At 35.8% G+C, this 18,195-nt stretch overlaps 1 protein-coding gene across 1 annotated transcript in view; it reads left to right on the top strand.

Annotated features, from left to right (window-relative positions):
• The first annotated feature begins 762 nt into the window (after positions 1–762).
• nrn1la (neuritin 1-like a) overlaps positions 763–18,195 on the top strand; it is an 89,519-nt gene continuing 72,086 nt past the window's right edge. Inside the window, exon 1 of the mRNA XM_056478862.1 lies at positions 763–905. Coding sequence (XP_056334837.1) covers positions 851–905 — 55 coding nt within the window. The 5' untranslated portion in view covers positions 763–850. The remainder of the gene's footprint in view (positions 906–18,195) is intronic.

Raw genomic sequence — 18,195 nt, 5'->3', positions numbered from 1 at the left:
TTTACTTACTAACATAAAAGGTTCATGTCTAATGTGTATTAACAGTTGAATCAGAATTATTCGCCCTCCTGTGAATTTCTTTTTCCAATATTTTCCAAATTATGTTTAACAGCAAGCAATTTTTCACAGTATTTCATTCAATTTCATTTCAATATTTTTTCTTCTGGAGAAAGTCTTGTTTTATTTCAGCTAGAATAAAAGCAATTTAAATTCATTTTATTATTAGCCCCCTTAAGCAATATTTTTTACAGATTGTCTACAGAACAAAGCTCTGTCAGCCTATACAATGACTTGTCTAACTACCTTAACTTACCCTATTAACCTAGTTAAGCACTTCAAGCTGAAAACTAGTATACTGAAAAATATCTAGTAAAATACTATGTACTGTCATCATGGCTAGGATAAAAAATTTTAAAATTAAAAACTATTGTTTAGAAATGTGTTGGAAAAAATCTCTCCATTAAACAGAAATTGGGGGAAGAAATATACAGGGGGCTGATAATTCTGACTTCAACTGTATATATAAATATATACACACTGCGTGAGCTACTGACGTTACTCTAGCGTTATATAATATTTTCTTATGGTTTATTAATGAAAGTGTTTGTAGACCAGCAGCGTGTAGTAATGCGTGAGTGCAATGAAAAAGTTGTGGTTGAAACAAAGCTCTGTTGAGCGCGCAGTCGTGTTCCCGCATGCAGCCTCCTCCCCTTTACTACAGGATACGCGCGCTAGTGAATCATTCATCAGTCCAGCGCAATGCGAGCTGATGCTCCGAGTTACTCTTAAATGAACAGCCGCATCTGTGACTCCACTGCCTTCAGTTTCTGTTCGCCGGGATCTCTTCAGGATGACACCTCTCCTCTGCAACGCCTGCCTCATCCTGCCTGTTGCTTTACATCTGCGTGAGTTGATGCTGATACATTTGCTGAAGTGTTTTTTTTCTTTCAGCTGGACTTCTGATTAGGGCTGCAAACACCTGAGGAAAAATCGCTGCGTGTCTGTCCTTATTTAGTCAGCGATGAATCAGCGTCAGAGAGTAGGCTAACATAGATGGAGAGAGCTTACCTTATTAGAGACTCCGTGGTTATTTACGAGCTCTTTTACCCTTTTAAACATTGTAAACGAGTAGTTGAGCTGATAATAACACGTAGTGGTGATTGTTTGTGCGGAGTTGGTCGCTGGAGGAGTTGAGGCGAGCATCTCTCGGACGTTGCCGGGAGCGCTGCTGACGTCTCTCCGTTTCTTTGGAGTCGTGTTGATGTGACTTATTTCCCCAGAGGATTTAGTCCGTGTGTGGTGGGGGGGAAACATCATGACTGGGAGAATTATGGATAAAAGCAGCTGTTCGCTAAATCTGAGGTCTTGTCTCCAGAGAGTAGGCTCCCTTTCTGCCCGTTTACCGAGCAAAATGTTGACAGTCAAAGTGAGTGTGAAGGAGGAAAGCGTGTTTAAGCAGTGTGTTGGACTTTAGGTCATGCTGGAGAATGGGAGAGTCGTGTGGAGTTGTGATTCTGATTCTTTGACGCTGTTGGTGATTCTTTTTGTAATTTTAAGGATGAGCTGTTAGTTGAAAGCTATAAAAGAAAAGATATACAAAGAAAAGCTTTTGTTGCATTTACAGCTCGTGACTGTTAAAATGAGACCAAGCTTTTTGGAGAACAGGTTTAACAAGTAAACGAGTCATTGGCATAGATGAGCTTAGACTTTTTAGAGGCTTTTTAAATGTCAGAAATGGATCCAAAACGTTTTATTTTGAGTAAAACTAATACTAAAATTGTTTTATTTGTTTATTTAAGCCAACTTATTTCATTAAAAAATATAAATGGATAATTTTAGTAATAATAAAAGGTACTACAGTGCTCAGCATAATTGAGTACACCCCATTTTGAAAATGACTTTTTTTATCCATTTCTCAGTGAATATAGGTGATGTATTTTGGTGCATTTTAACAAACAGATTTATTAAACAGATATATTTATTAAAATAATATTTTAGTCACCAAACATATTTAGAAATTGAAAGATAAAACAATTAAATTCAAGCAAAATATTGCAAAAAATAAATAAATTACAACCTACAAAATTTCAACATTTCAAATTTTCCTCTTTTTAAAATTTGTATTTAATATTTCTCTATAACATATAAATTTGGGTGTGCTAGTGTTTGGACCGTTATCGTAGGTTATTTTATTAGATAAGCTCCAGATTTGGCTTCAGTACTGATTAATCTAATGTATATGGACAAATATAATATTGTCTAGCTTCCTTTTAAAAATCTGAATTTAAATGATAGATTTGTGAGGGGTGTACTTATATATGCTGAGCACTGTAAGTATTTTTGCAGTCACAACAAACAGTCAGTACTGGTTTCACTATATCTCATTGATTCACATTGAAGAACACACTCATACTTTATTCTATGCTTGACTGAAGGTCACACAAAAGCATAGTTCACCCCCCAAAAATACATTTATTCAGCATTTATTCCCACTCAAGGTTCTAAACTTTATTAAAATCGTTCTTCTGTTGAGCACAAAACGAGGTATTCTGAAGAATGTTGGAAAAAAGCAGCCATCGACATCCATTGTAGGAAAAAATGCTGATGGTTAAAAAAGTAATTGACATCCATAATAGGAACAAAATACTATGGAAGGCAATTACTTGTTTTTTTAACCATCATTTTTGGGTGAACTATCCATTTAAGTAGCCTGCAGCATAACAGTTCTTGGTTCAGGCATAATGAAAGCAAGCAATAACCTTTGGCTCACCCAGCCTGATCTCACGAGAAAGCGTAAGTATTTTACGTTTTGTCAGTTTAGTGGCTAATTCGTACAAATTTGTACGAGTTCAGTCGTTCAGTACGATTTAAAAAAGGAGGCGTGACACCTAACCCCACCCCTAAACCCAACCGTCATTGGGGGATGAGCAAATCGTACTGAATTGTACAAATTAGATCGTACGAATTAGCCACTAAATCAAAAAGTTACGAATTGCCGTGAGATTGTGTCGGCTCACCAGCTAAATAAGTCCCATTTACACCTCCAGCTTCTTCGAATGATCTATATGAGTTTTGATTCCTTAAATGAAAAGAACTGTACTTTAATAACCTTCCATTCATTTGGCAATCAAACTACACCTTTTAGCAAAGTATTTGATTCACTGAAATGAAAAAGTTCAAAAGAGTCATGCCATTGTTTTAGTCATTGTTTTATTGTCATTATTTAAGACTATAGGAATCACCCGATCAGTCATGGGAATATGCATGTTATTTACCAGCCTGTCCTCCTTAACGATATATTCACCAAGCATTATGAGCATAATATCACAAGACATTTATTTATAGTGGCTCCGTTTCACTACATGAAACCACAATTGTTTATTTATGAGATTTTGTGTGCCTTTATTAAACAGGACAGTAGAGAGACTGGGAAATAGAGGGATTTGACGGGTCTTTTCTGTCATTCTTTTCAGAATAGCATGGGAAGAAACTGAGATATAGGAAAAATGTAAAGCTGCCTCAGTGCTGCTTTAATGCTTTATGTTACTTGTGCTCTACTGCAGCACCGCCCCATTTATCATTCAATTATAATGCCATAAAATATGAGTAAACTGGTATTATATGACATCTCAAACTTATTCAGCAGGACTGTCCACTCGATCATGCACTATCATTAGTCTGCCATACACCTATACTTCAGGGTTTTGGGGGAAAACTGCCACATTCTCACAAAATTTACATACGCATTTACATAGGCTGATGCATTTCCCTCTCATAATTTACAATAACTCACAAACCAATAGTTTAATAGGGAGATTTTGTATATGGCAAGCCATTTTAATTTTTAAAATAAAAAAAAATCTGTACTAGTATGTTCACTACCTGATAAAAGTCTTGTTGCCTATCTAAGTTTAAGGAAAACAAATAATAACTTGACTTCAAGTTGATGATTTGGTATCAGAAGTGGCTTATATGAAAAGCAAAGGCCTCTATCTAGATTTTTTATTTTTATTTTACCTAAATAAAATATGATCATGTCTTGATTTTTAATTATTTAATTAGGACAGTATGGTCTGACTGTGCTTAGACAAAAGTTTTGTCACTTAACAGAAATAACATGCAGTATAAAATAAAGTCATGGTGCAGTGGAAAAAGAATTAATATTGTGTTTTATTGGGGGACTGCATCCATACATCTCTGCAATGATTCAAATAACATATTAATAAAGTCATCTGGAATGTCAAAAAAAGCGTTCTTGCAGGACTTCCAGAATTCATCAAGATTCTTTAGACTCATCTTCAATGCCTCCTCCTTCATCTTACTCCAGACATGCTCAATAATGTTCATATCTGGTGTCTGGGCAATCCTGGAGCACCTTGGCCTTTATTGCTTTTAGGAACTTTGATGTGGAGGCTGAAGTATGAGGAGCGCTATCCTGCTGAAGAATTTGCCCTCTCCTGTGGTCTGTAATGTAATGGGCAGCACAAATGTCTTGATACTTCAGGCTGTTGATGTTGCCATCCACTCTGCACATCTCTTGCACGCCCCATACTGAATGTACCCCAAACCATGATTTTTTCCTTCACCAAACTTGACTGATTCAGTGAGAATCTTGGGTCCATGTGGGTTCCAATAGGTCTTCTGCAGTATTTGTGATGATTGGGATGCAGCTCAACAGATGATTCATCGGAAAAATCTACCTTCTGCCACTTTTCCAAATGATCAACTAGAAGTCAAGTTATTATTTGTTGCTCTTACAACTGGGATCCACAACAAGACTTTTTTCAGGTAGTGTATGTCCTTGCTACTGGTATTTATTACCAGCTAGTATCTTTTCCATTCTGTGAGTCTTTCATATTTGAATTTTAACAGCTGATCACATGACTAGCACCTATTGAATAGACACCAGTAACTTATTTCAGTAGCGATTAGTAACTAGCCTGTTTTATTTTAACACATTTTGTAATAATTGTGCTTGAGTTCTTTGGGGATCTGAGATATGAACTATTCTGTTTTGACTAGTTCATATTTTAAATACTTGTTATTCATTAGGTTTCAGTGCTTATTTTTAGATACTAATATTATATACTACTTTTAGATACCTATTATTAAATACTAGTCAGTCCCTCATGAATGAAAAAAAAATCAGATTTTTTTTGTGACTGAAATGCTTGATCATGTGGTGGGTTTTTGCAAAATTTGCTGCATTTCTTTGTTAGATTTGTTGTCAAAATATACACAAATGTACACATCTTAATGCTTTATTAATGTTTTGACGTTGAGAATCATACATTTCTGTAATTTATATTAAGTAAACTCTGAGAGAAAGAACGAAACTAGACTTTACCACTTAAGCTGCTGCATTGTATTCATATATATGTGTATGTAAGAGAAAGAGAGAGAAAGGAGGAAAGAGAGAGAACACATAAGATGACAGGATGCATACGCAATATGTAGAGGTTTTAGCGAGTGAGTACAACTCACATGGCCTAGTTCAAACAGGATTTGAATGTGCAATTGTGATAATGTCAGATTGACTGGATGAGAAGCGTGTATTAACAACTTAGGCTTTGCACACCAGGTGAGCATATTCTATTCACCAATACTATGTTTTGGAATGTAAAACAATGCAGATGGCACACTGTGGTGTGGTGGGAAATTGAACAGTGTCCTGACTTTCCAAAATATGCTGGAAATTTGCAGCAATTAAAAAAAAAGCGAACTATCATAACAATCTCGTGGCAATTCGAACTTTCTGATTTAGTGGCTAATCGTATGAATTTGGTTTATTTCATTTGTACAGTTTAGTATGATTGCTTATCCCCCAATGACGGTTGGGTTTAGGGGTGGGGTTTGGTGCCATGCCTCTTTTTTTAATAATACATTTTTCATACGACTGAATTTGTATGAATTAGCCAACTAAACTAACAAAACATAAAATTGTTACGTTTCCTCGTGAGATCAGGCTGGAACTCCACAAAATTTTATATGTGAAAATGTCAGCAAAATCGCTGTCGGTCTGACTAATGCTTAATCTTTAGATGCTTATATTAAATAGATCTTAGTATTTAGTTTTTATTAATTATTTATACTTGTATTTCTTCATTAGACAATACTTCTGTTTAATTAGACAGTATGTTTATGATTTATTTGAATCTAGTATAACATAATAGGGTACTAGTGTGTAGGTTATCATGGTATAAAATTTTCTTGTTATTAATTTTTATCACGGTATGACCACATATTGACCTAAGCTACAAAAGGTAAAGCTACTTTGTGTGTTTTTCAGAGAAAACAAATTCAGAGTTCAAGTAAATTCAATTGAAAAAGGATGATAAAGTACAAAAGGTTATACTTAAGTCTCCTTAGTGAGACCAGTGAGAAAAGATTGATTTGAAAAATGACACCGACTGGAATAATTACTATTCAAAACTTAATAGCGGAAATTCAAATGAGAAATTGTCATAGAATAAATAATGTGAAATTGTTACAGAATAGATTCTAATTGCATGCAGAACTGATGTAAATGTGTTTAAATTTATTTCACTAATATTATTGTGATATAATAATAGTAATATGAAAATGTTCATATGATTTATTTCAATACAGTTTGTAAAGTAATATGTTCTGTCTTTTAGTAGATATAATATATGAGACTTGCCTTGTTTACCAAATTAGTGGATCTAATTGGATTTGTATTGTAAATATTAAATAAAAGTTAAAATGTATTAATTTTCATTTCATAAGTTACGTTTTTAGTTATGATACTCCCAAAACCATTCCATATAAATCTGCAGATTTTTTTTTTTTTTTTTTTTTACAAATTCTCAGCAGAAAAAAAGTCTGCAGATTCTGTCTGGCCCTAACTAATTGCTATTGCAATAACTACTAGTAATGAATCAGCTAATGAATAAAAACTAGTATCTTTAAAATAATAATAGTAATAATAATAATAATAATAATAATAATAATAATAATAATAGTAACTAATGAACCAGTATAGCTTAAGAAGAATAAACTTGTACTTCATAGACACAAACATGTTGAGACAAACTCTTATGATTGCTACAATAAAGTTAATTTTAGCAGGTCTGTCACATTGCTGTATTGTGGAAGGACAAATGTATCACTGCGGAAGAAACCGTGAACACAGGGGACTTTTAGAGCAAGTGTGGAAGTGATTATTTATATTGTAGATTATTATATATATAATTATATATAATAAACATACATACAGTTAAAGTCACAATTGTAGCCCTCCTGAAATTATTAACCCCGAAGTATATTTTTACCCAATTTCTGTTCATGGAGAGAAGTTTTTTAAACACATTTCTAAGCACAATATTTTTAAATAAACTCATTTCTTTGCCATTAATGGCAGTACATAATATTTTACTAGTTATATTTTAAGATACTAGTATTCAGCTTAAAGTGACATTTAAATTCTTAACTAGGGTAATTAGGCAGGTTAGGATTATTAGACAAGTCATTGTTTAACGATAATGTGTTCTGTGGAAAATCAAAAATAAAATCTTGCTAAATTTTGACCCTAAAATGGTTTAAAAAAATGTAAAACTACTTTTATGTTGAGCTACATAATATAATCAGTCCCAATGTGCTATTTACTGAATGTATTTTATGAAAAGTTATCTTTTTTCATAAGTTGACGTCATAAGCAGCCGCTGAACTGTTTTTAAAGGCCTCACGCTGGGTGGTGAGGTTTCCTGATTTAGTTTAAATAGAATAATTTATATTTTGGTTGATTTTAGGGGTAGAGAAGAAAATCTCTCATCTTTTTTGCGCTCTCGTTCTTCCCACAATCACTTTCATATTCATATGCTTTTTGGTTTGAAATTTTAAAGCGTGCTCTGTAGACAGTTGCTGCATTGAAGGAGACACGACTTCTGATGTAAAGATAGTTTTAAGACTTCTTGAAAACTAGGACACTAATGTTTACCGCCAAGGATATCGTTCTATCTAATGTTCATTTCTGCACCAGTAATTACTCAGTAATAGGAAGTGGTGTGATTTGTGGAACAGACGGAAAGAATAATGGTTGATGAACTCTATCACGTGCCAAGGTCTTTTTTTTTGTCACACAACTTATAAAGTGCTTGAGTGCGGTAGCCCACATTTGAAGAACAAAAAGGAATTTAAAGGTGTAAATAAACAAATTCTCAAGATTTAGAAAATTAAAAAATAATTCAAATAGTTTGTACATTTAAAAGTGCAGCTCTGCATTTAAAAATCTGAAATATTTGACATTTTATTTAAAACTAATCTTTATACTTGTCTCTATCCTTTTAAATCAGTAGGTTTTTACTCATTAGAAAAAGAGAAAAATAATGATAATAACAATATTTTTTTAAAAAAATTTGTGTGTGTGTCTCTTTATCTATACATAAGATTGTTGTATATTTTATAAGTAAATGTCAAAAGTTTAATTCAGAGGATCTTTACATTAATGATATTAATAATGATTTTATTTCTTATTTCACCCATATTTGGACATTTTGACATTTAACACATGTATCTGAAACATTAAAGTAGACACTGTACTTGCATTTAATATTCTTTCTATCTATTCTATTCTAATGTAAACAAAAAAAAATTGTACACAAACACTATCTTATTTCAATATATACGTACAAATACTGTAAAAAAACAGATACCAAATTAATGAATTCATTCTGTTTTTAAATCAAATAGTAAAAATAATTATAAAACATCACCAATTAAACTGTACTAGTCAACACACTGATTTACACTTTAATAGGCACACCTTACTAATAACGGTTTGGACCCCCCTTTTTGCCTTCAGGTCTGCCTTAATCCTTCATGGCAGGATTCAGCAAAGTACTGGAAATATTCCTCAGAGATTTTGGCCCAAAGTTGACATGATAGCATCACGCAGTTGCTGCAGATTTGTTTGCTGCACATCCATGATGCGAATCTCCTGTTCCACCACATTCCAATGCTGCTCTATTGGATTGAGTTCTGGTGACTGTGGAGGCCATTGAGTACAGTGAACTCATTGTCATGTTCAAGAAAACAGTCTGAGATTATTCACACTTTTTGACATGCTGCGTTATCCATTATAAGATGGGTACACTGTGGTCATAAAGGGATGGACGTGGTCAGCAACAGTACTCTGGTAGGCTGTTGGCATTGACACGATGCTCAATTGGTACTAATGGGCCCAAGTGTGGCCAAGAAAATATCCCAGCAGCCTGAACTATTGATACAAGACAGGTTTAGATCCATGCTTTCATGTTGCTGATGCCAAATTCTGACCCTACCTCCGAGTTGTCACAGCAGAAATAGAGACTTATCAGACAGGCAATGTTTTCCAATCCTCCATTGTCCAATTTTGCTGAGCCCGTGCGAATTATAACCTCAGTTCCTGTTCTTAGCTGGCAGGAGTGGCCACCCGGTGTGGTCTTCTGCTGATGTAACCCATCCGCCTAAGGTTGGATGTGTTGTGCGTTCAAAGATGCTCTTCTACCTCAGTTGTAATGAGTGGTTATTTGAGTTACTGTTGCCGTTACTATCAGCTGGAACCAGTCTGGCCATTCTCCTGTGACCTCTGGCATCAACAAGGCATTTGTGCCCACAAAACTGCCGCTTACTGGATATTTTCTCTATTTCAGACCATTCTCTGTAAACCCTAGAGATGGTTGTTTGTGAAAATTCCAGTAGATCAGCAGTTTCTGAAATACTCAGACCAGCCGTTCTGGCTCCAACAACCCTGCCACATTCAAAGTCACTTAACTCACTTTTCTTCTACATTCTGATGCTCAGTTTGAACTGCAGCATATACTTCTGCATTTTTCACTTATTATTTTCATTCCATTTGAGCATCATTTACAAATCCACCTTCTCCAATTGAGTGTCTGGTCTGGTCTTTCGTTATAGACTCTGTATATAGCTTAGTACCCAAATAAGCGCTGTGAAATGAACCAGCAGCTGAGGCATGACATCCCCTCGACTCCCCACCCCTGTGACACTGCCAATGAATATTCATGAGAAAAAGTGACTTACTTCTATTGAAGTTACAGGAACTTGTGTCCTCTAGAACTAATGAATCCTGAGTGATTCAGTGGTGTGCATGTGGTTAATATGTGTGTGTGTGAGAGAGAGAGAGAAAGAGAGAAAGATGGAGGGAAGACCAATGACACAAATTGCAGGGGTAATTAAAGGCAGCTGAATTGGACGCAGACTCTGCAGTGCATAGGGAACATGGTGTTTTTAACCGAATATCCAAGGTCACTGCAGTCCATCTCCCAGGTGGTAAATTTTGTGTGGGGTTGCATATCTGCATCAGAGGTAAAGAAATTCACTCAAGAAGAGTCCCTCGGGGCAAACAGAGGCTAAATGTGCAGCCAAATACCATCATCGCCCTTTATAAAGCACTTTTTATTAAAAAGACTCTGGCAAGAACAGTCTTTATTTAAAGTCAATTTGAACTTTCGGTTATATGATACTTTGTAATGGTTTCTTTTTTCGTCAGTATGTAATCTGTCTGTTTGGGCATCTGTCTGCTATGCTTTCTATCCAAGATACTACACTGTAAAAAAACTGTATTCATGTTGTCGCACACAAATCGATTAAGTTAAACATAACAAATTTGATTGTTGATTAACCATAAAAATTACGCTTCTGCCAAAAAGTCTCCAGAATTGTGTTGTTTAAGCTCATTTTAAATAAGTAGCTTAACAAGCAGTTTGAGTGTACTTCCATTTATGTCTATGTGACACTTTATAATGTATGTGACCCTTGACCACAAAACCAGCCATATGCCAATTTGTCAATATCTTGATTCTGAGGGTTTAAAAAAAAATCTGAATATTGAGGAAATCACCTTTAAAGTTTCTGAATGAAGACGCTCTGCAGTGCACATTACTAATCAAAAATGAAGTTTGATGTATTTACAGTAGGACTTTTAAATCCATGCACATTCTGATTATGTACCCCTGTATACATTTCTGGAGAGAGCAAAATATGTCCCAGGAGCTAAGTTTTTTATTTTTTTTTTATTTTTATTTTATTTTTTTGAGTTTTTTGTATTTGCGAATTCGCCAGAGGCTGCTGTGTATGCTTTTTCAGATCTCAAATTCCTCTCGCGAGTGCCATTCGGCCTGCTGTTCTCATGCAAAATTCCACCAGAGGCCGCTATTGACTGAATACTGATCAACTGATGGATCCCCCCCATCCTCTCCTTTCCTAAACCCAACCAATAGTGTTTTAAGAAGCACAGACTGACCCGCCCACCCCTTCCCTAAACCCAACTGCAGTGTTTTAAAAGCAATCGAGAAAAAGAAAAGACCCCTGATTTTTACCATGCTTACCCTGCTATTAACTAATCATCCTATAATTAGCTTTTGTTTTTGTCTTACCCCGTTGTCGCAGTCAATCCACTCTGCATCTCAAGTCCGCTTGCGTACATGTCGAGCTACCGGATAAACTGGTAACAGCAGAAAAGCCGTCCATACAGAGGTAAGTGGGAAAAGGAATGGCGTCATACACCCCTATGGCACTCATTTTAAAGACGAAATGCAGCCATATGTAGCTCTGGCTACATAATTCGCAATTTCCAGAAATGTATATAAGGCTGCGTTTTTCACAATGAGTCTGTGTTAGATATCTTAATTGAACAAAATCTTTTATAAAGTAATGGCTGAAACTTTGTGTGCTTACGGTAATGGTGCAGGATAGTGAAATACGGTAATTCCGGTCATACGTTGTCTTTTGTTAATTGTGAGAGGAAGTGTGGCGTGCACGCCAAGCAGACAATGCCGAGCAGACAATTAATAAAAGTTGGGCAGCGTCAATGTTTCTTTTAGGTAAAGTTAAGTTTGAATAATCATGTATATGATATTTTAAGTGGGGTAATGCATGTAATCATGGTATTGGGATACCTGAAGATGCTAATGCTGAGTATCAGTTATCATAGCTGTGTACATGTATGTGATTAATGATTGAGATACATGTTTGTTAATGCTGTTTATTTGTTATAGTATTGTGTATGTATATTGTGAGGGGTTGTCTTTGATGTTTAAAAGGTTTGTGATGAATGTTGAATTTTAAATGTTTTATGCTTAGATATTGATGGTAGTGTGATAAGGGTGTCTTTTCTGGCTGTGTTTCAGGAGTTGGCTCATGTCACTGTTTTGAGTCATTATATAAGGAAAGTGGAGCATTAATGTATAGCATATTTGCACATTATCAAAGAGTGGGGTATGACCCAAATTGCCTTGAGAGTATTGCACGTGTGCACCTGATATGAAAGCCTTGTGATTATTGTGCTCACCTGCTACCAAAGTGGTATTCTTTTTTTTTGTGATCAACATTTTATTGATTTTAGATTAACAAAATGAAAACAACATTCAAACAAAACAATCAAGGGAGGGGGGAGCAACAGACATAAAACAATTTTCAATCTGAAAGATTTACATGGAGGAGAAAAAATAAAAATAAATAAAAATAAAAAATGTTCATTCCTTTATATAGTCCAAAATGCTGGAAGAGAAACATTGCCATGCATCAATGGTACTAGGTCTAGCCTTATTGATTTGGGCTATTGTAGCTTCACAAGTCACTATTTTGAGGAGGCTATGAATCCAAAATGTTTTTGCACACATGTGCGGAGAAGAAACCAATTTTGTATGATTGCCTTCTTTGTAGCTGTAAAACCAGCAAATAACATTCTCTTCTTTAGTGAACTTATACAGAAATTAGTATCATCGTTGAGGAGACATAAACCCGGATTAGACACATAATCAACTTGTAGTAAAAAGGACAAAACAGAATTTACATGAGACCACAAGTCGGCAACAATTGGACATTCCCAAAACATATGAAGAAAGTTACCTGAGGATACAGTGTTACAGATATGACAGTTGTAATTCGACTGCAGTTTCATTTAAACCTCTTATAAGGGGTTATGTATGCTCTATGTATAACTTTGAAATGGATAAGGCGATGGGCTAAGTTTTTAGAGGTTAAATTAGGTTAGCCCACACCCTGTCCCAGTCAATCGATAAGTTTAGATCTGTTAGTTCACGATTCCATATGAGTTTGACAGAGAGAGGCTTTGCAGTATGATCATTAAGTTTGCTATATATTACGGAAACAGATGGTCGACCAGAGGGTGGTGCGATCCAATCCCACATAGGATGAGAGGAAATAGGGGATGCCCAGGGAACACCATAGGCTTTGAGAGCAGAGCGTAATTGAAAGAAGACAAAGTATGATGATGCTGGTAAACAAAACTTAGTCCTTAATTCTTGAAATGAGCAGAGACCCTGGTTATCATACAAGTCACCGCATGTGTTTATGCCCAGTGTAGACCAAGAAGGCTGGACAAATGGCCGATTTCCACATAAGAGTTTAAAGTTGTGCCATAAGGGGGTATTGTTACAAATTTAACAGGTCCTCCCATAAGTCGTTCCACTCTTTTCCAAATCCTAATTGAATTGGCCACAATCGGGCCAAATTTGTGTTTATCATTTTTATTTCCTATTCCAGCAAATAAGATATCTTGGAGTCTATGTGGTTTAACCTTGTCAGCTTCTATTACTCTCCATGAAACTTTAGATTGAGGATCAACCCAGATGTGAAGATCTTTAAGTCGAAACGACAAGTAATAAAATTCAAAATTTGGTACAGCCAATCCTCCTGAATATATAGAACGCTGTAATGTGACTAGTTTTATTCTGGGACGTTTGCCATTCCAGATAAACTGAGTAAGTATGGAATCAATCTCCTTAAAGTAACCTGGAGGTGGAGAAAGAGGCAGCATAGAGAAAAGAAAGTTAAGCCTAGGTAATAAATTCATTTTGACCGTGGAGATTTTGCCTTGAAGAGAGACTTTAAGATTATTCCACCTTTGAGTATCATTTTTAATCTTAACTAAAATGTTATTAAAATTATTTCTGGCAATTTTATGAATATCTTTACATATAGCTACACCCAAATATATGAAAGAATCTTTAATAGGAATGAATGAAGGGATAGGAGAATTAACTTTAACACTGTTGATTGGCATTAAAGCCGATTTGGTCCAGTTTATCTTGTACCCTGATAAACTACTGAAGTGATCAAATTCCTTGATTATACTGGTTACTGACACATCAAAATGGTCCAGAAATAAAATAATGTCATCAGCATATAGTGAAATAATATGATTATGGTCATGAATCTTAATCGGTGGGACATCAGAGTTTCTAATAGCTTGTGCTAGTGGTTCAAGGGATAAACAAAACAATAAAGGGGAAAGTGGACATCCCTGCCTTGTTCCACGCTGTAAAGAAAACGGGGGGGAAATAATATTTCCGGTTAAAACTGATGCTTTAGGTGAGTGATAAAGTGTCTTAATCATAGCAATGTAATGTTCACCGAAACCAAAACACTGCAGAACTGCCCACATGTAGTTCCACTCCAGCCTATCAAAGGCTTTTTCTGCGTCTAATGAAAAAACCGCACACGGGTTTGGAAGAGAGTCTGCGAAATCAAGAACATGAAACAGTCGCCGCATATTATCAGCTGCATGACGTCCCTTAATGAAACCAGTTTGATCCTCCTTGATTAAGCTGTGAATTACCTTCTCCATGCGAAAGGCAAGAGTTTTAGCGTAAACTTTTAGATCACATGGGATAAGTGATACTGGTCTGTAACTGGAACAATCTAACGAATCTTTACCCTTTTTAAGAAGCAATGAGATCAATGATGTTTTTTGGTCTCTATGAAATGTACCATATTTAATAGCAAAATTAAATGAATCAAGCATGAGAGTCCCTACCATATCCCATATTTCTAAATATAATTCAGGAGGGAGGCCATCTAGGCCCGGTGACTTGCCCTTCTGAAGGCTTTTTAGTGCTTCATGAAGCTCCTTCAGGCTTAACGGGGCCTCCAGAGAGTCTTTATCTATTTGTGTGATGCAAGGCATTTCTAATTTATCCAAGTACTCCTTACAAGCTAACTCATCAAAATTAGTTTCTGTTTTGTATAAATTGGTGTAATACCCTTTAAATATGTTGTTAATTGTTATAGGATTTATGGTTACCTGGTCATCTGGAGATTTTATTGCGCTAATGTATGCTTTAGATTCACATTCTTTCAGCCTGAGGGCTAATAAGTGGCTAGGTCTCTCGGATTCATAATAGTATTTTTGCCTCGTCCTGTGCAATATAAACTCTGCCTTTGATTGTGAAAGTAAGTCATATTCCTCTTTCAAGGAGAGCAATTGTGTTGCTTGTTGATCAGAAAAGTTTTGTTTTTGTAAGTTTTGTAAACATTGGATCTTATTTTCTAATTGTGTAAATTGTCGGGTTCTTGCTTTGGCTAGAGCAGATGAAAAAGATATACAGAATCCTCGTATTATACACTTTGCCGTTTCCCACAGTATTTGAGGGTCTACCTCACCAGATATATTCCTTTCGAGAAATTCCTTTATATGATCTTTTAGCGATTTAATGAATGACTGATTATTTAGCAGTGATGTATTAAAACGCCATCTAGGGGCCTTGGTCTTAATGTTGGAAAGGTGAACATTACATAATACTGCAGAATGATCAGACAATAAAATTGGTAATATAGAGATAGAAGGATTAAGAGGAATTAGAGATGGGCTGAGAAATATGTAATCTATCCTAGAGAAAGTTTTATGTCTATTAGAAAAAAAAGTGAAGTCCTTAGATTTAGCATTTTGGATTCTCCAAAGATCGATCACGTTAAGTTCAGTGATAAATTTATTCAGTAACTTAGAGGATGTATTAGCTGCAGTATCAGGGTGAGATTTATCCAGTGCAGGATTTAAGACAGCATTAAAATCACCGCCCATCACTAAAGGACAATCAATCTGCTCAAGTAATATATTGGAAATATCTGTAAAAAATTTACTGTCTGCTTCATTAGGACCATAGATAGAGACCAGTGCTAATCTGTCATTATGTATTTTACAGCGTATAAAGACAAATCTACCTTCCTCATCATTCCCAGTATGTTCAATGGTTAACTGTAACTTCCTATGAACTAAGATGAGCACCCCCTTAGTTTTATTATGTGCACAAGAGTAGGCTGCCAATTTGTAAAACTTATTTTGGAAACGTGCCACATCGCATTGTTTTAAATGGGACTCTTGTATCAGGGCACAAGAGATTGATTTACGGTGCAAATATTCTAATATTCGGGTACGCTTAACAGGAGAGTTTAGGCCATTCACATTTAGTGATAAAATATTCAGAGCATACATTCTGAGCTTGTAATACCATGAGTCTGCCTAGCTGAAGAAAAACAAACACTTTGACTTATTTCTAGTGACTTGTAAACATTAGTATGTACCCTAGATACCAATCCCTCTAAATGTATAATTCTTTTAAAATAAAAGCTAGATAAATAAAAGTATTGATGTCTGTTGCAGGACATAGAAAAAAACGAGAACAAGAAACAACAACCAACTGTGAACAACCAAAACAGACCGCACATTACAGAGAGTGTAGGTCTGCGTGAACAACAAAAACACCTATTAATGCGTGACCAGTCCACTTCAACGCAAAACATGTCCCCAAAAGGCCCACCAAGCCAGAAACATAATGGTTGACCCTGCTCTTCATTAGCCCGAAAATAAAAATAATTTCAAATAAAATAAAAAAAAAAAAAAAAAAAAAAAATATATATATATATATATATATACATATATATATATACACATACACATATACATATACATATATACATACATACATACACATATACATATCTATATACATACATACACATACATAAACATTATTATTTACCAGTCCGCAGATGAGCGTGCAAGAGAAAGATCCCAAAGGGAAATTAATAAGTTTCCATGGGCATCTTGTTATTGTCCTCTTCAGTGCAGTTACAATGATCGCCGCCGACCTCGTCGTTAATTTTCTCTCGTTGCACTGAGGAGATAGAGACGGTAGCTGTTGTCTTCTCTTTGCTTTGTAGCGCTGCAGAGTATGTCTTCAGTGGCAATGAAGTAATAAAATCCTCTGCCTTCTGAGGAGAGTCGAATATCATATGCTCACCTTTGTGCCGAAGTTTAATTACTGCAGGATAGGTGAGGAAGGGCTGGAGACCAAGTGCTGTCATCTTCTTCAAGACTGGATTAAAGCTCTTTCTCTTGGTAGTCGTGGCTGAACTGAAGTCAGGAAAAAATAGTAGCGTGACTTTGTCTTGTATATATTTCACCGGATATGCCTGCCGAGCACCTTTTAGGATCGCTGATCTGTCATGCCATCTCAGAGTACGGAAAATGAGAGTGCGCGGCCGATCAGAATTTTTCCTTCCGTCATACACGCGATGGGCCCGGTCGATCTCTATGTCACGGCCTTTTAGTGAAGGGATCCACTTTGGAAGATTGGATTTGAGGAAGCCAGCTGCATCGGAGCCTTCCGCCCCCTCCGGCAACCCCACCAGTCGTATATTATTTCTTCTGTTTCTGTCCTCCATGTCCGTCATTTTTTCGGTGAGTTGTTCCAGTTGATTTCTTAAGTTTGTGACAGTCCTCCTATCCTCACGTGCAGCTGCTTGAACGGAATCAACCCGGTCACGTGTCTGTTTGGCCGCGACGGTTAGCTTTTCAACTTCTGTTTTTAGCTCTTTTACAGAATCGTTTGTTGTTTGTATATCTAAATGTAGATCACGAAGTGCAGGTGTCAGTACAGAGTCTATCGCCTCTCTTACGGTCGAGGCCACTACCGAATCGAGAGAACGTTGCTGTTCCGTAAGCGCTAGCTTGATGCCGTTAGCAATAGCAATGTCGAGATCCTCTCTGGAGATGATGGAATCTTTGAATTTCTTCTTTATTGGCGATTGTTCACTCTCTCTTTTCCGGCTGTCTTTGACCACTGTCGTATTCATAGTGGGCTAATAAAGAGTGGTTCAGAATTTACTGACAGGATATATACAATTTCTAGCAAAATGAGCGGAGCGAGAGACTATGCGTGCATTGCCGCCGAAGGGTCACGTCATCTCCCCAAAGTGGTATTCTATATATTAATTGTTTGACATCCCTTTTTGCGTAATTAAAAAAAGTTATTTATATGAACGTCCATTTTCTTTATTTTTTAACGAACTAGGGGTTACAATATTCTCTTTAATAAGCTCTAATTTAATATTCTAATGATTTTTATCATAAAAATAAAATTGATCATTTTG

The sequence above is a fragment of the Danio aesculapii genome, chromosome 18 (assembly GCF_903798145.1).
Source record: "Danio aesculapii chromosome 18, fDanAes4.1, whole genome shotgun sequence".
NCBI classification, from domain to species: Eukaryota; Metazoa; Chordata; class Actinopteri; order Cypriniformes; family Danionidae; genus Danio; species Danio aesculapii.
Note: the sequence above shows the minus strand (reverse complement) of the source record. Positions and strands in the feature narration are given on the sequence as shown.